Source organism: Aquarana catesbeiana, linkage group LG10, assembly GCF_042186555.1.
Source record: "Aquarana catesbeiana isolate 2022-GZ linkage group LG10, ASM4218655v1, whole genome shotgun sequence".
Taxonomy (NCBI): Eukaryota; Metazoa; Chordata; class Amphibia; order Anura; family Ranidae; genus Aquarana; species Aquarana catesbeiana.
Window position 1 is genome coordinate 43227174 of NC_133333.1, and position 18569 is coordinate 43245742.

Sequence of the window (18569 nt, forward strand, 5' to 3'; positions counted from 1 at the left end):
TCGATCGACAGGAGTAGCCCTGGGGATCTGCTTGCCTTAAATGCCTCCAGTATAAGGAGAGACTGCACCCCATTGTCTCTTCCCTCTCTTCCGGGAACAAATCCCACCTGGTCCGGATGAACCAGGCAGGCCATTTTCTCCCTCAGCCGGAGTAGGCCCTCCACCTTTGCACAAGGAAATACAAGAGTTAAGACAGGAAGAGAACAGGCAAACCAAAAAAAAAAGAAAAATAAGGTCCTTTAGGCTGTACCCTGAATCTGGGGATGCAAGGGAATAGGTAAACAAAAAGAAAAGAAAAATAAGGTCTCTTAAGCTGAACCCTGAATCTGCGGGTGCCCACCCTCCCCCCTCCATCCCCCCCTCCTCCCCCTCTGTCGCTTCCCGACCTCAGGACCGTGGCATCTACCATGTTACCTTCACGCCTACGACCCCTCGTGTACAGGGTGTTGCTCCCACCATGGGGCTAAGAGGACCCCCTCCCCCCACATTACATGGAGTTAAGGGAGGAAGAATTTCGCAATACACATAGCCTATCTATCGATCTCACTTTTAGCCTTGTAGCCTTGTGAGGCTGCTAATCTGGAATTATTTCCTGTCGCTCCCTTATTTTTAGTGGGGTCTTTCTTTTTGTCTTTTCCACTTTGCTGTTTATTTTCCATACTTGGGCTTCTAGCTTGTGTTTCTGTCATATATTTTTGGATGGTACTTGTATTTAAGCTGTCCCTTGATTTTTTTGCCTCTGCAGCCTTAGTGGTGTGCCCTTTCATATTCTGCTTCTCCCACCTTCCACCTTTCTTGTATGGCTTCTTGGGTCTCCTTGCTCCACTCTGTACCCCCTAATTGTACTCTCCTTATATTCTTGCAACAGGTAGTTATACACTTATAACACTCAGGGATTTATTCAGAGTCCTACCTGGTGTTGTCTTGTAGCAGGGGTCACAGAGCTGATGTTCCTCCTCCTGCAGGGCTGACAGGGATGCTCTTCACTGATTCCAACATTCCACAGACTCTGCAGATTGCTTCACAAGATGTTTATCTTCTGTGATATAAAACAAAACCTCCGAATTCCTCTCCCCCCATGAACGGGTGGTGGGGATGAGGGAGATAAGGAAAGGCAGAGGGGGAGGGGTGTCTCAGGTCCTTCCTCCGTGCTTGCCTGGGGGGGGAGCGGGGGAGCAGGCGGAAGGTGCCTCAGCGGGCGTCTAGGGGAGATCACCTGATCCGGACCGGCTTCCCTTCCAGACGAGCCTGGGGTTCCCGGGGTTCACCTTCCCCGTAATGCGCGTGCTGCTGCTGCTGCTGCCGGTCCCGTCGCTAGCTTCCGGGTTCAGGCTCTGGTTCTCGTCCCCTGCTAGTTTCTGACTGACTAGCGGCCGCTGGCCGCTTCCATGCTGTTGAAGCAGCTGTCTCGTGGGCTCAGTGTGGCTCTCACCTCATGCTGTCTCCCTCACCATTCTCCTCCTCCTCTGTCCTCCACCTCCCCACCGCAAGGCTCCTCCCCTACCCCTCACACATCCTCATTCCGTATTGACATATTTTAAACAATAGTCATGCTCTAGTAGTTTTCATACTACTGAATTCTGTGCTACCTACTCCTGACCCAATTCTGTGTTATTTACTCCTAAACCTTTGTACTCTACATTTATTACTCCTGACTTCCAACTTTGCATAATGCATCACATACTACCGACCTCTGAACACTGCATTACTTTTTACTAACCCCTGAACTTTTGAACATTTCTTGGGGCTTAGCTAGACGCTTTAAAAAAGTTTGCTGCACCCTGGTGATCTTTGATCTCTTCAGATTTCCACCTTTACAGGGTTACTTACCTCATGCTCTACCTTGGTCAACTCTTGCTTTGCTATAAACTATTGTTTTCACTTCTGATGTTTATTTTCTTCCAATTATATACTGTATATGCAGTATATATACATATGTAGCACTGTCCTCGTAGGGCTTGCTGTGTGTGTTGACTTCTTAGGCCTCCCTCTGATTACCTGCAGCCAGTTGCTAGGGGTTTTCACTTATCCCCCCCCCCTTACTCCTGCTTGCTTGTTACTCAATAAACAGTCCAGGATATTTGTGGTTTTGATATTTATTGTTTAACTTGGACGGGAGAAGGGAATAGTGGGATACGCCAACTTGAACTATTCACAGTAGATAAGGACAGCCTCTTACTTGGCCTCACTAGAAGATTTGTGGGGGCAGACACACTGCTTTTACCATACTACCACATGGAGGAGGAATTAAGTCTTCTTGCTCTCTCTAGCAGCAGATTTGATACAACTACTTCAGGACACTCTCTAGCATCCCCTTGACTGACACCCATCCACTGACTCTTCTAGCTGAAGGGGTGGCCGTCACAGGACAGGCCAAAAGACACAGATCTGTACTCACTGTAGACCGAATCAGATCCTTGCTGGGTTCCCCCTTCCAGTCAGCTCTGCAGGACTTCTGGGTTCAGCTCCTCTCTAACTTCAGGCCCTTGGGTCAACTACCCAAGGCCCCATGACAACTTCTACAGAGGAGGGGCAGCCGCCCTCTCGCTCCGGAACCCTGTTCTCCAGCTGAAAGACCCAGAGCACATGTGCCCTTGGCATTTATACAGTATCCCAGCATGCATTGAGGTACTTTCCTCTCCCAAAAGCCAGGGCTGTAACAACACCTGTGCCCTCATTTGTCAAGTCCCCTCCCACTGTTCAATATGCCTCCCCATTGGACCAGTGTGGGACATTCAGACAAGCTGAGCTGCACCTGAGCGCAATGAGCTGCCCTTACCAATAGATAATGCTCCCTGGTAGTCAGAGAGCACTCTAAGTTTGCCTGACAATCTTCCTGGTAAGCAGAAAGACCAAAAACTATAAACTATATCCTCTTCTAGAACCTACCTAGGAGGGTGCTACACACACACACACACACACACACACACACACACACACACACATGTATATACACACACACACACACACACACACAGGAGACTTAGAGCTTTCAGGGATTAATAGTATGTTTGTGGGATTTGTTTTATTAAAGAGTTTTTTACGCTTGTGTTGGTGGTGTTTTACTTTTAACTGTTTGTTGGAATGGGTACCCATGTGCTCATTCCTTTGGGAGGGAGCAAATTCCTAGTCTAGTATAGTTCTTGCCCATACAACATATTGTACTTCTGAGAATAGATATAAAGACAAACAAGCATTTAACTCTCCAATTGCTGATTAAAGTGATTCTAAAGGATTTACCTGCTTTCTGCAATTGTATTGTACAGAGTAGCCCTGATCCCCCTCAAGACCTTTACTATGGATTTTACTCATGTGGGCTCAGCCCCCTGCTCTCTTCTCACTGGCTGTGATTGACAACAGCTGGAGCCAATGGCTCCTTCTACAACCTTCATGTCCAGTGAAGTGAGAGAGAGAGCCAAGAGAGCTGCTCTCAGGCACAGCACTGGATAATGATCTGCTTAGGTAAATATAGGGTGAAGCTGCGCAGAGAATGCAATAAGGTAAAAACCTTCTACCTTTAGGACCACTTGTGGAACTTAAGTCAGAAAATTAAGTGCTGCTAGATCACTTCAGACTGCCCCCTTTTGCAGGTATAGCTAGCTACTGTATGTTAAATATTAAAAACCCAGTAATACACTGTCTTAACCTGCTCTGCACATGCTCAGTTGCTCTCTATTTTAAGGCACTATGCCAAAAATGTAGATACCGATCTGCTGATAGCTTAAAGATTTACTGCTGTTCAGGGGCTCTGGAATTCAGCAAAATGGCAGCCTCCAGCAAGAAGAAATTAACAATGCTGAAGGCAATTTACAGCACACACTAATATTGGTAGCATAATTATAATATGGGATATATGTTCCTTGCTAAAGAACATTATATTTTATCAAGTTGTTATAGATAAAGTTCCGCTTTAAGTGACCCCTCACAAAAGTGACAGATCCTATGAAGAGTTATTGTCCGCAGTCTTGCTTGCAGGCTAAATCCAAATCTTCACTGTCCATGTGATATTCAATGTCTGTTTGCCATCTGCTACAGTACCTGATGCATATGTATTAATATATTGCACATATGGTTAATGGGACTGTGGATTGCTCTTTAAATGCCATCAAATCTCACATAGGTGAATATCTATTATTTCTTCAACAAAATGGCAGCCTCCAGCAAAATTTCACATAAGTGAATATCTATTAATTCTTCCTTGGGTGGACTCCCAAGTGACTCATTGCTAAGAAATAAATACCCCTTAAGGCCCATTCATAATACAGTATTGCAATATGGTAACATGCACAACCCACATCAACACACATTACATGCCTTGTGTACCGTGTGTCAGCAGGGCTACTTGTACAATTCAAAAGTGTTACCATGCTATAGCTTTGTCACGTTAGGAATAAAAGTGCCTTTCGATAAACCATGCTGGAAAAACTTAACTGAAATCAGGACATATAGAAAAAATAAACGTTTTGACATTATTGGAACATATCTATTACAACGTATTTCATTGAAGCATTTGGGTTTAGAAACACTTCATTAAGTTATTTCTTTGTTTAATGACAATGTTTTGCTCTTTTACATTACATTTTCATTCATCTATGCTTTGCTAACATTGAAATTGACCATTTCCTTCTGTTATGTCCCTCTATCTGTCCTAGTTTGTCCCACAGCTACAACAGTATGTCAGACCTCTGGAAGTGGACTTGGTGGTGGGGAAATTGCTGGAATTGTGATTGGCACGGTGTTTGGAATATTCATCCTTGAAGTCATTGTGTACTTTGTTCTAAAGGCAAAAAGAAGTATAGTATTCTTCCTAAATAAAGTTCATCATAATGTTTCATATAAACCATATTTTTGATCAGATCAGCACTGCAAAAATAAATACATCAATAACAAATGATAAATATTAAGTTGTAATAATCCTATTCCATATGGTTTTCTTTTCTCATAATTATCCAATATCATGTGCAACTAATTGATATAACTTGATATAATGTATAAAGTGCTAAATTCTAAATATTTATATTCCAGTGAACAAATAAAGTGCCGTGCTTAATCAGTGCAATAAGGTGTGCTTCAAAGTAACTCTCAGAAAACAATCCTATTTCAATAATCATAAAGTGCTTCAGTGCTGTGATGTGTCTTTAAAATTCCTTATATCTTCAAAGGTGCTTTGTGCATGTGTTTAACATACACCCTTGTGCTCACCCATGTCAGCAGTTGCTCGATAATATGTAAGAAAAATAAGCTCCAAATAGTGCTTATAACTTTAAAACCACGCACTCTATTTAAAAGACTATATATGTACCACTCACATTTGATGGGTGCTCCAGTGCACCAACTATATACAGCGTGTTATTTAAATCCAAGGCACTGCAGCAACTCCGTTCTGCTCCAATCTGTGTATTAGCGTCTCGTCAGACCTCTCACCCCTCCCCTACGTGTTACATCACAGGGTCACGTGACTTCCTCAGGGAAACTCCTGAGAAATCCCCCTGAGGAAGTCACATGACCCTGTGACATAACATGTAGGGGAGGGGCAGGAGGTCTGACCAGATGCTAATATACAGATTGGAGCAGCACAGAGATGTTGCAGTGTCTTGGATTTATACAACACACCGTATATAGTTGGTGCACTGGAGCACCCATCAAATGTGAATGGTACATATACAATCTTTTAAATAAAGTATGTGGTTTTAAAGTTATAAGCACTGTTTGGAGCTACTTTTCTTACATATTATCAAGCAACTGCTCACATTGGGGAGATACAGTGGCTGAGCTGGAATGAGGAGGAAGCTGCTGATAGTCTTGAGAGACTAAAAAGCTGGCTTTGACCAAACTTAAGTGTGAGTTCACGTTACCTGAGGTGAGCACACCCCTAATGGGGGAGCACAAGGGTGTATGTTAAATACATGCACAAAGCACCTTTGAAGATATAAGGAAGGCACATCACAGCACTGAAGCACTTAATGATTATTGAAATTGGATTATTTTCTGAGAGTTACTTTGAAGCACACCTTATTGCACTGATTTAGCATCAGGAATATAAATATTTAGAATTTAGCACTTTGATACATTATATCAATTTATATCAATTAGTTGCACTTGATATCGGATGATTATGAGAACCATATGGAATAGGATTATCACAACTTATTATTTATCATTTTTTATTGATGTATTGTCACACATCGCAGCATAAAACACAATTTCATTTATTTTTGCACAATTATGTGGGAGTGCGTGTAATGCTGCTAGCTTAAAGTGTTTGTTAACCCGTATATATAAATCACTGCCAGCCCCTCATATAGAGCCTGGCATAGCACACTGTACCTACATTTTATAAAAATTAGGCTTGTAAATACCATTTTAGAATGATCTTTAGGCCAGTCACGTGACTCGTAATCTCCATCTGATGTCAGCCAGGGAGATCACATGATTTTCGTGGTCAGCGCAGAGAGGAGGTTACAGGAAGTGACAGGTTTAGGGTTTAGGGACTTTTTTTTACAGTTTAGAGGGGGGCAGATTACATAGAACAAGCACTGTGCTGTTTAATCTGCTTTAAGGGACCAGGATCTATATATATATTTTTTTGGGGTTAACAAACACTTTAAATATTCATATTTGCATTAGTTGCTTGTAAGATTCAGTTTATAGCAAAAATATGCAAAACTCTTGAGTAAGGACATATTGAGAAGAAAATAATTGGTCAGGTATTCCAATGAAGGAGTTCTGCAAGGATGTTTACATATAATCTGGATTTGACCGTATCTGTCATGTAAAACAACACATAACATTTTGTTGGATTACCAACATTTGTTTATTTAATAGGACTTTTTAGCCGCGTCCCAACCGCCACACGCCGATGTACGTCGGTAGAATGGCACGGGTGCGCAAAAGGGCGTACCGCTATGTCCCTTCGTAATCCCAGGCTAGCGGGCGCGCGAGCACTGCCCACAGGTCCCACGGACTTGATGTCAGCCGGTGGCTTGCGATCGCAATGAGGAGAGGCAGAATGGGGAAATGCCTAGTGACATGTTAGGGATCTACTTATCCCTGTCATCGGTAGCAGTGATCTCTGTCATGTCACTGGTAGCCCATCCCCCCTACAGTTAGAACACACTAAGGGAACACATTTAACCCCTTGATCGCCCCCTAGTGTTTAACCCCTTCCCTGCTAGTGACATTTACACAGTAATCAGTGGCTATTTTTAGCTCTGATTGCTGTATAAGTGTCAATGGTCCAAAAATAGTGTCAAAAGCATCCGATATGTCCGCCGCAATGTCGCAGTCCTGATAAAAATCACAGATCACTGCCATTACTAATAAAAATAAATAAATAAAAATGCCATAAATTATCCCCTATTTTCTAGAGGCTATAACTTTTGCGCAAACCAATCAATATACGAAGGGGCCACTGAATGGATGCTCAGAGTTCTTTTCCCAGTAGTTGCCCCAGGCACACCGTTGCAGTCACTCCTTTAGCTCAATGAACACTCTAAGGGTATGCTTTTCTGATGCCTTATTATAGAACTTTAGGACACTAAGCTTTCTTTTAGTAAGGGCAAGGGCCCTTGCTTGCAGCAAATATTGGACCAATCTTTTCAAGAACACTTTAGTAGTGAATTCCTCTAGGTAGAACTGACTCTATTGTAAAAGCAGCAGCAGTAATGTGAACAAAAACTCTTGCTTGCAGAAAATAGTAGACTGAGCTTTGCTCGGATCCTTAAGAGCCCACTGGGGCGGGGGGCGGCATCGGCGGTAAAACGCCGCTATTATTAGCGGCGTTTTACCGTCAGTATGCGGCCGCTAGCGGGCCAGTTTTACCCCCCGCTAGCGGCCGAGAAAGGGTTAAATACCACCGCAAAGCACCTCTGCAGAGGCGCTTTGCCGGCGGTATAGCCGCGCCGTCCCATTGATTTCAATGGGCAGGAGCGGTAAAGGAGCGGTATACACACCGCTCCTTCAACGCTCCGAAGATGCTGCTGGCAGGACTTTTTTTACCGTCCTGCCAGCGCATCGCTCCAGTGTGAAAGCCCTCGGGGCTTTCACACTGGAATGCAAGCAGCGGCACTTTCGGGTCGGTTTGCAGGCGCTATTATTAGCGCAATAGCGCCTGCAAACCGCCCCAGTGTGAAAGGGCTCTAAGAGAAAGTTTAATATTCTCAAGTGCTGCTACAGAGTCCTTGAGCAAGCAGTTAATGAACTGTATTTCTCCAGTACACAAGACAGAGGGGTTGATTTACTAAAGGCAAATAGACTGTGCACTTTGCAAAGTGCAGTTGCACGCTGCAAGAGCAGTTGCCCCAGAGCTTAGTAAATGAGCAGAGGCTCTGCTGACTTCCATTCTCCAATCACGTGCAAGTAAATGCTGTTTTTTCTATTTTCCTTGCACGTGATTGGGTATTCTTTGCAAAGTGCAGCTTTACCTCATTTACTAAGCTCTGGAGCAACTTGCAAAGTGCACAGTCGGTTTGCCTTTAGTAAATCAACCCCATAATATCCTTTTTGAACACAGCTGATTCTAGCACCAGAGAGAGGACTACAGCACACAGTCTCAGGAATTTCTCACACCAGCATGTACTCACTAATGTCTTTGGATAGTTGGTTGCCTTTTCCAGACGCTTTTCCAGTGATACCAGACTAGATCCTCAAACAAAAAATCCCTCAGTCAGCTTCAGCAACTTTCAACATGACAGACCCCCAGGCTTGCCTAGCTGGAACCTCGATGAACAGCAGACACATGGCAGGCTTGGAAACAACGATCAGCAACCACTGAGTCAACTGAGACAGGACCAATGGATCCAAAGATGGCATCCACAAGTTGCGATCTTGAACATCTGTGTAAATGATGTAGGCAAAAATACCCTTACCGGATAGGATGGACTCCCAGTCAGCGACTTGAGAGTCAAACAGGCTTGTGTAAAAATATGGAGGGTAGTTCCTAGTCCCCGACAGCTGGAGGTATTAGAAGAGTGGCGATGTTCACCGACCTGATCACTCCGATCTCACCGACCCGTCACTCCATAGGTTGCAATGGTAGGTACCTATTGGGACTCCGGCTCCATAGGAAGGATGTCACTCCTCAGAGATGATGGGAAAAGAAAAGAGGCTTCCCCATAGTATAAATCAGCTAAAAAACCAGCTTTATTAAAATAAAATAATAAAAGCACTCAGGCCCTTATATAGCAAAATAATGAAAGTAGCGCTAAAATACAAATGGTGGCAAAACAGGCATCAAAAACCCTACGCGTTTCGTCCGATAGGACTTCTACTGGGGTATATGCTCGTCTGCCACTTGTGCCTGTATATATAGATGAACTAATAATAATCAAAATGTGGCAGCTGTTCGCGCCATGTAAACCGTCACTGGCGGTTTACATGGCGCGAACAGCTGCCACATTTTGATTATTATTAGTTCATCTATATATACAGGCACAAGTGGCAGACGAGCATATACCCCAGTAGAAGTCCTATCGGACGAAACGCGTAGGGTTTTTGATGCCTGTTTTGCCACCATTTGTATTTTAGCGCTACTTTCATTATTTTGCTATATAAGGGCCTGAGTGCTTTTATTATTTTATTTTAATAAAGCTGGTTTTTTAGCTGATTTATACTATGGGGAAGCCTCTTTTCTTTTCCCATCATCTCTGAGGAGTGACATCCTTCCTATGGAGCCGGAGTCCCAATAGGTACCTACCATTGCAACCTATGGAGTGACGGGTCGGTGAGATCGGAGTGATCAGGTCGGTGAACATCGCCACTCTTCTAATACCTCCAGCTGTCGGGGACTAGGAACTACCCTCCATATTTTTACACAAGCCTGTTTGACTCTCAAGTCGCTGACTGGGAGTCCATCCTATCCGGTAAGGGTATTTTTGCCTACATCATTTACACAGATGTTCAAGATCGCAACTTGTGGATGCCATCTTTGGATCCATTGGTCCTGTCTCAGTTGACTCAGTGGTTGCTGATCGTTGTTTCCAATACATGATTTGGACTTAGTGTCATCACTTTATTTTTCCAATTTGGATGGACTTTTTATTGTAATAGCATATTTGGTTTTCTTTATATACCAACTTATATTTATTTGTATTACACTTGTGTTGTGCACAATCCCCCACACATACACATACCGTTTTTTCATGTGCAATATGTCAGTGTTGCACATCATATTTACTTTTCACAGCGTTTTATGAAGACCTTTTCCTTTTGTTTGGATTTTGAGGCTCTTTTCATACTACCCGTTTCCTTATAGCACATATTAGTTATACCTTTCACGGTACATAATTTATGGATTCACTCATTTTTTAGCCATCCATGTTGTATTGTTTCTGGAACTAATTCTTAGTCCTTGCAGGACTTTTTTCATTAATAATCTTTATTGTGCATTTTGCCCTCCAGATACCATTCTGTTTGGCTTTGCCCAATAAAGGACACTTTCTTTTAGCGCCACACTTGTTTTTAATTTTATTTTTGTACAATTTGTCTGATTGTGGTGTTGGCTGCTTTGCTTTGTGGTTGGCGCATTATTAATTTTTGAATTTTTACATGGCAGGCTTGCCCAGGGGGCAAATAGGCCCCGAAAGCTGTGATCCCCTCCTGAGGGAAAAGACACTTCTGTTCCAAGTCTATGATTATTTATACACGTTTCCAGCAACCATCTGTGCCATCCCCCACAGGGATTGTCTGGGACAGTATAAATATTCATGCTGCCCATTTGCCTTACTCCACACCTATGTTCCAGAATCACCCAGAATGTTCTGGAGTACAGGTGGAGCAACCAACCCTTCAGCAGGAGCAACCAACCCTTCAGCTTGTGAAACACAGAACAGACCTAAACAATCACAAACAGCCACACTGATTATAGTGAACCCAGAACTAAATTAACCTAGCACCTATCTAGGAGGGTGCTACATACTGTATATATGATCCAAAAGATAAGACGGCACTCATAGGGGCTGAAAGGTGAACACTCAGTGATGAAGTGTTATTTCGATGTTTTGACGAGGCACAACTTGATCTTCCTCAGGACCCTTATCTAAACATCAAAATAAAATCATTTTTGAGTGTTTGCTTTGCCAAGCACCGGGCCCATTCCCCATATATGTGCAGTGGCAACTACTGGATTATGTACAGAATGTTATCGTATTGATTTTATTATATGATGTGTTTTTTTTAAATGATTATTTTACACTTGTATTGTACTTTCTTTTTAGAAACTTCAAAAAGCACAGTGTATGAAAATGCACATGTTCCTGAACAAATCACGTATGAAAGGACTTTGCCAGGAACTCGGGTAATATAATCAGCATTATCATCATCATTATTATGTTATTTTTATGTATTTATGTAATAAAATATCAGGGTAAATTCCACTGGTCATTTTTTCTTTTTCATTCACTTTAAATGTAACACTTACTGAACATAGGAGATCAATGTCTGTGGGTACAGATTCATCTAGTGGCCAAAATGCAATACCGTGTTCTCATTGCAATGCTTCAAGAATTATACTGTATTTTGGCCACTATATGTAGCAAAAGATACAGGCATTAAAGGATATGTAAATGTTTTTTTAAAAAACAATCATGTCATACTTACCTCCTCTGTGCATTTGGTTTTGCACAGAGTGGCCCTGATCCTCCTTTTCTGGGGTCCCCGAGCGGCGCTCCTGGCTCCTCCTCTTCTCGAGTGCTCTGTTGGAAGAGCGCTCTACCTCGGGGCACACGTGCGGGCACGCTCCCGCGTCCTGCCGCTGTGTAAATTGACACAGACAGCAGGACTCGGCTCCGTCCCGGCTCCCGCATCATTGGATTTGATTGACAGCAGCGGGAGCCAATAGCTGTGCTGCTATTAATCTATCCAATCAGGACCTAAGACACGGGCTAGAGCGGGTGTGCTCGTCCCCGGTGCAGGAAGGATCGGGCTCAGGTAAGTAAAAGGGGGGCTCTGGGGGGCAGGTGCACTACAGGAGGTTTTTCACCTCAATGCATAGAATGCATTGAGGTGAAAAAACCGTGAGGGTTCACACCTCCTTTAATCTCTCACAAATATTGTGATGACATTTCGTTCAGTGTGCATGACTGAGGCTGGCTAGATGGTTCGAATCTCAGCCGGTTCAGCAAATAGCTTATGGGCGAGCTGAATGTACCAAGTTGATCGATTGATCAACTTGGGTACAACCAGCCTGCAGGATTTACTTGCGATTATCGTTAGCGGCTGCTATAGCCGTTAGCAAAATCACTGTTGTCCCATGGTGGCGAGGGGATACAATATCTTGGCAGGAGGGATTCCCCTGTCAGCACTGTATTTGTTGATATGGGAATCGAGCAACTCTTGGTTGCAGGAAATAAATTTCTGTCTGATTCTGAAATTCATGCAATAAATGTTTTAGCGAGCCCTAGGTGTGCTCAGGGCTTAAAAAAAAAAATCAAGGTAGCAGAGGATTGAGATGCTAAAAAGTAACTCCAACCTATATAATTGGTCGACTAATCTCCAATAATAATTAAGACTTTATTACTGGTAACATTGGTTATTTCCTTGTATAATATACTATATGTGTCTTTAATATGCAGGAGAAAATAAGTCAAGAATCTCACTATGAGGTAAATATTATTATATATATATATTTATTATATTAATATGAATCTGTATGCTGGGTATTTGCACTAAAATTGCTTGGCTGCTCTGTTCTGGCTAAATTGTACTGTTGGTAAAAGGAAAAAATTGCGCATAGGAAAATGGGTGAGCAGCCAACATGCCACCAGACACAAAGTGATATGCAGATAAAAAAAACAATAGTGTAGCGCTCAAATTACAGTGAAAAAAGGAAAAATGTGAATGAACAATATGAAACAATTGATATATAAAATTATAAATCTGAAAAGAAGAATAGCATAACATATCATATTAGTCCATCTTGATTGGGTGAACCATAATGGTGTGAATGAGAAGGAACAATGGTGAAAAATTGCAGTAATAAATCTTGAAAAGCGCTTGATCATAAAGTGCAGTCAAAGGAAGTAAGGTTGGCACACTTACCAGATAGGATGGACACATGTACCATATAGCACATGGGTCCAACCTGCATAGTGAGGAATAGGGATGAGCCGAACACCCCCCTGTTCGGTTCGCACCAGAACATGCGAACAGGAAAAAAATTCGTTCGAACACGCGAACACCGTTAAAGTCTATGGGACACGAACATGAATAATCAAAAGTGCTAATTTTAAAGGCTTATATGCAAGTTATTGTCAATAAAAGTGTTTGGGGACCTGGGTCCTGCCCCAGGGGACATGGATCAATGCAAAAAAAAGTTTTAAAAACGGCCGTTTTTTCAGGAGCAGTGATTTTAATAATGCTTAAAGTCAAACAATAAAAGTGTAATATCCCTTTAAATTTCATACCTGGGGGGTGTCTATAGTATGCCTGTAAAGGGGCGCATGTTTCCCGTGTTTAGAACAGTCTGACAGCAAAATGACATTTTGAAGGAAAAAACTCATTTAAAACTACCGCGGCTATTGCATTGCCGACAATACACATAGAAGTTCATTGATAAAAACGGCATGGGAATTCCCCACAGGGCAACCCCGAACCAAAATTAAAAAAAAAAAATGATGTGGGAGTCCCCCTAAATTCCATACAAGGCCCTTCAGGTCTGGTATGGATATTAAGGGGAACCCCAGCCAAAATTTAAAAAAAAAATTGACGTGGGGTTCCCCCTAAATTCCATACCAGACCCTTCAGGTCTGGTATGGATTTTAAGGGGAACCCCGCGCCAAAAAAAAAAAAAAAAAACGGCGTGGGGTTCCCCTAAAAATCCATACCAGACCCTTATCCGAGCACGCAACCTGGCAGGCCGCAGGAAAAGAGGGGGGGACGAGAGTGCGGCCCCCCCCCCCTCCTGAACCGTACCAGGCCACATGCCCTCAACATTGGGAGGGTGCTTTGGGGTAGCCCCCCAAAGCACCTTGTCCCCATGTTGATGAAGACAAGGGCCTCATCCCCACAACCGTGGCCGGTGGTTGTGGGGGTCTGCGGGCGGGGGGCTTATCGGAATCTGGAAGCCCCCTTTACCAAGGGGACCCCCAGATCCCGGCCCCCCCCCTGTGTGAAATGGTAAGGGGTTACTTACCCCTACCATTTCACTAAAAAACTGTCAAAAATGTTAAAAATGACAAGAGACAGTTTTTGACAATTCCTTTATTTAAATGCTTCTTCTTTCTTCCTTCATCTTCTTCTTCTTCTTCTGGTTCTTCTGGCTCTTCTGGTTCTTCCTCCGGCGTTCTCGTCCAGCATCTCCTCCGCGGCGTCTTCTATCTTCTTCTCCTCGGGCCGCTCCGCACCCATGGCATGAGGGGGGAGGCTCCCGCTCTTCTCTTCATCTTCTTCTTCATCTTCTTCTTCATCTTCTTCTTCTTCTCTTCTTCATCTCTTCTTCCTTCTTCATTTCTTCTGCGGGCCGCTCCGCATCCATGCATGGAGGGAGGCTCCCGCTGTGTGACGGCGTCTCTTCGTCTGACGGTTCTTAAATAACGGGGGGCGGGGCCACCCGGTGACCCCGCCCCCCTCTGACGCACGGGACATGACGGGACTTCCCTGTGGCATTCCCCGTGACGTCACAGGGAAGTCCCGTCAATTCACCGTGCGTCAGAGGGGGGCGGGGTCACCGGATGGCCCCGCCCCCCGTTATTTAAGAACCGTCAGACGAAGAGACGCCGTCACACAGCGGGAGCCTCCCTCCATGCATGGATGCGGAGCGGCCCGCAGAAGAAATGAAGAAGGAAGAAGAGATGAAGAAGAGAAGAAGAAGAAGAAGAAGAAGATGAAGATGAAGAAGAAGATGAAGAGAAGAGCGGGAGCCTCCCCCCTCATGCCATGGGTGCGGAGCGGCCCGAGGAGAAGAAGATAGAAGACGCCGCGGAGGAGATGCTGGACGAGAACGCCGGAGGAAGAACCAGAAGAGCCAGAAGAACCAGAAGAAGAAGAAGATGAAGGAAGAAAGAAGAAGCATTTAAATAAAGGAATTGTCAAAAACTGTCTCTTGTCATTTTTAACATTTTTGACAGTTTTTTAGTGAAATGGTAGGGGTAAGTAACCCCTTACCATTTCACACAGGGGGGGGGCCGGGATCTGGGGGTCCCCTTGGTAAAGGGGGCTTCCAGATTCCGATAAGCCCCCCGCCCGCAGACCCCCACAACCACCGACCACGGTTGTGGGGATGAGGCCCTTGTCTTCATCAACATGGGGACAAGGTGCTTTGGGGGGCTACCCCAAAGCACCCTCCCAATGTTGAGGGCATGTGGCCTGGTACGGTTCAGGAGGGGGGGGGGGCCGCACTCTCGTCCCCCCCTCTTTTCCTGCGGCCTGCCAGGTTGCGTGCTCGGATAAGGGTCTGGTATGGATTTTTAGGGGGACCCCACGCTGTTTTTTTTTTTTTTTTTTTGGCGCGGGGTTCCCCTTAAAATCCATACCAGACCTGAAGGGTCTGGTATGGAATTTAGGGGGAACCCCACGTCAATTTTTTTTTTAAATTTTGGCTGGGGTTCCCCTTAATATCCATACCAGACCCGAAGGGCCTTGTATGGAATTTAGGGGGACCCCCACATCATTTTTTTTTTTTTATTTTGGTTCGGGGTTGCCCTGTGGGGAATTCCCATGCCGTTTTTATCAATGAACTTCTATGTGTATTGTCGGCAATGCAATAGCCGCGGGTAGTTTTAAATGAGTTTTTTCCTTCCAAATGTCATTTTGCTGTCAGACTGTTCTAAACACAGGAAACATGCGCCCCTTTACAGGCATACTATAGACACCCCCCAGGTACGAAATTTAAAGGGATATTACACTTTTATTGTTTGACTTTAAGCATTAATAAAATCACTGCTCCTGAAAAAACGTCCGTTTTTAAAACTTTTTTTTGCATTGATCCATGTCCCCTGGGGCAGGACCCGGGTCCCCAAACACTTTTTATGACAATAACTTGCATATAAGCCTTTAAAATTAGCACTTTTGATTTCTCCCATAGACTTTTAAAGGGTGTTCCGCGGCATTCGAATTTGCCGCGAACACCCCAAATTGTTCGCTGTTCGGCGAACTTGCGAACAGCCAATGTTCGAGTAGAACATGAGTTCGACTCGAACTCGAAGCTCATCCCTAGTGAGGAATTAGCCTCAATAAAGTAATTTGTAGATGGAGCAGTGGATGGAAGGTAGACCCCAAGGAACAGGTGATCACACTTCAAACAGACGAACTCCAAACTATACGGCAGGTAAATCTCAGTTTTGTCATACCGGACACCCCAGATGATGTCCAGTGGGACGAAACGCGTTTGGCGACGTTCGTGGCAATCGCTTTTTACCTCCTAAGAAACTAGCTTGTTTTATCCGATATCTTGTAAGTGAGAACCCCTCTTTTTTAAAATAAAAGATCTTACGGAATTACATTATGTGGGTTTGTTTGTCTTCCATGTCTAATTGTTTCATATTGTTCATTCACATTTTTCCTTTTTTCACTGTAATTTGAGTGCTACACTATTTTTTTTAAACTGTATTGTTATCAGGGTGCTGTACTGTAACTTCCATATGAAGAAAATCTTGAATATTTACAGAATATTGTACTTATAGTCTCAGTCCTATAATTGTATTCCAGCCAAGCTGACTTATTTTCTTTCTGCAAATAGGAACTAACACACAAAGACAAATCTATATACAGTACCATGGAGTTAGATGCTGCAAAACATTAAAGGTAACAACACATTTATGTACACAGTATTTTTTAATCTGTCTAGTTAATTGCATCTTAACCACTCACTCTCATGAACATCCCTGTCACGAGAGCCACATATCTGAGGTGAGACCGAAGTAGTGGGGAGGCCTCCCTTGCACCTTGGGTCCTTAAAGCCTATGGAGATGGAGACAGAGACTTGGTGGACCCCGAGTGGCACGGGTGCCAAGGGTGCGGAGCACCGTGCAAGCCTTAGTCCGAGATCCGAGCCAAGGTCCAGTCCAGTTTGGTAACAAAGTATAAAAGGGTTAATTAAAAGAAGAATGGTCGAGATCCATGCCGGGGTCGGTTCCAATTTGGCAGCTGACTACAAAAGGGGCAAAGAAGTAGAATGGTCAAGGTACAAATCCGAGGTCAATGGCAAGCAGCAAACAAGAGTAGTCAAATAGGTTTCCAGGTCACAACAAGTTCAGACAAATCACACACTAGCACAGGAACAAGGGGGGACTGAAGATAATCCAGCAATTTGGCAGTGTCTGGCTGGGCTTATATAGGGAAGTTTGAGGTCATTTCCTGTGCGCCTCCTGGGCACTTTCCCGCCTTTTTCCATCAGGTTGAGGTAACTTTCTGTGCGCCTCCTGGGCATTTTCCTGCCTTTTTCCATCAGGTCTTCTGATCAGGTGCGGGTTGGCGCAGTGAGGCGTCTTTGGCACATGCTCAGTTGGCATAGATTTCCTCTTGCGGCAACACGCCATTGGTTCATGCGTAGTAAGCCCTGGACTCTTACAATCCCCCTTTACACCCCAACCCTTTCACTGTCTGAGGCACTTTTAAAATTTTGCGCACACATACTAAAATGCACATTTGTTGTTAGGGTTCCCCCTGAATATAGCTTTATAACTTGTTTTGATAAATGTATGTTGGTTTATTTGCAGAACTTATGAAGTAAGATTGTACCCTGGCTGAATGCCCAGAGAAATTCTAAAAGGAGGAACAAATAAAATCTCTGTATATGGTAATATGTTTTTTTTTGCAGTAGCTTAATGCACGCCCTTTACAATAAGAAATGTATGTTTGAGTATGTATCTTTTTTGTGATTGGACCCTTTCTTCTATTTCGCCTTTGTGGGATATATAAACTGCACCCGAATAAATAAACATTGAATAGCTGATCCATACCTTTGTGTTGTGTAATTGTTATTTCCAAGCACTTGTCTGAGCAGACCATGGTACAGACGGACAGATTGGATAGATAGATGGTCATCGACCTCACATTTGTTTATATGAAAACACACCTAAAACCTCTAAATTGTATACATTTTCTGAAAGCAGACCCTGTAGAATAAAATGGTGATGAATGCAATTTTTGTATGCCGCACAATATTTACACTACTGTTTAACAAATCTATATTTTCAATTAAAAAATGCACTCAAAGTAATTTTAGCGTACACACAATACAACTCCGAATTTTTGATAAAATATAAAAGATGAGGTTGTGTTGAGCAAACAGATACCAAATATGCCATTACTCAAAACTGCATGCTTCTGTAAAATAGCAAACAACTATGGTACTCAAAATTGTCAATAGGCAACAATTTAAAAGCTTTAACAAGTCATCAGTTTATAAATGTATATAATTATTATATACATGATGGCATTAGAAGTATAGCTCTCACTATGGTGTACGTGAAGATACCTGATATGTGTGACACAGTTGTCATTTTCACACACATGCCTACCCGATGCATGAGTTTGTGTTTATACTGTATGTGTGTGAATGTGGGAGTTGTTGAGTGTTTGTTAATTGATTGTATTAAATGTTATTTTTTTATTTCATTTTATTATCCCAAGAA

The 18569-nt window shown here is 43.4% G+C and overlaps 2 protein-coding genes across 5 annotated transcripts in view; one reads left to right on the top strand and one right to left on the bottom strand.

Annotated features, from left to right (window-relative positions):
- LOC141110638 (cell adhesion molecule CEACAM6-like) overlaps positions 1-1496 on the bottom strand; it is a 455239-nt gene extending 453743 nt beyond the window's left edge. Inside the window, exon 1 of the mRNA XM_073602105.1 lies at positions 914-1496. The gene's annotated coding sequence lies outside the window, so the exon portion shown is untranslated. The remainder of the gene's footprint in view (positions 1-913) is intronic.
- LOC141110636 (cell adhesion molecule CEACAM7-like) overlaps positions 1-17893 on the top strand; it is a 170715-nt gene extending 152822 nt beyond the window's left edge. For all 4 annotated transcript variants that reach the window (XM_073602095.1, XM_073602096.1, XM_073602099.1 and 1 more), the window contains exons 6-9: positions 11214-11293; positions 12570-12599; positions 16673-16737; positions 17652-17893. In XM_073602095.1, the coding sequence (XP_073458196.1) occupies positions 11214-11293; positions 12570-12599; positions 16673-16735 (173 nt within the window). In that variant the 3' untranslated portion in view covers positions 16736-16737; positions 17652-17893. The remainder of the gene's footprint in view (positions 1-11213; positions 11294-12569; positions 12600-16672; positions 16738-17651) is intronic.
- Positions 17894-18569: the final 676 nt, after the last annotated feature.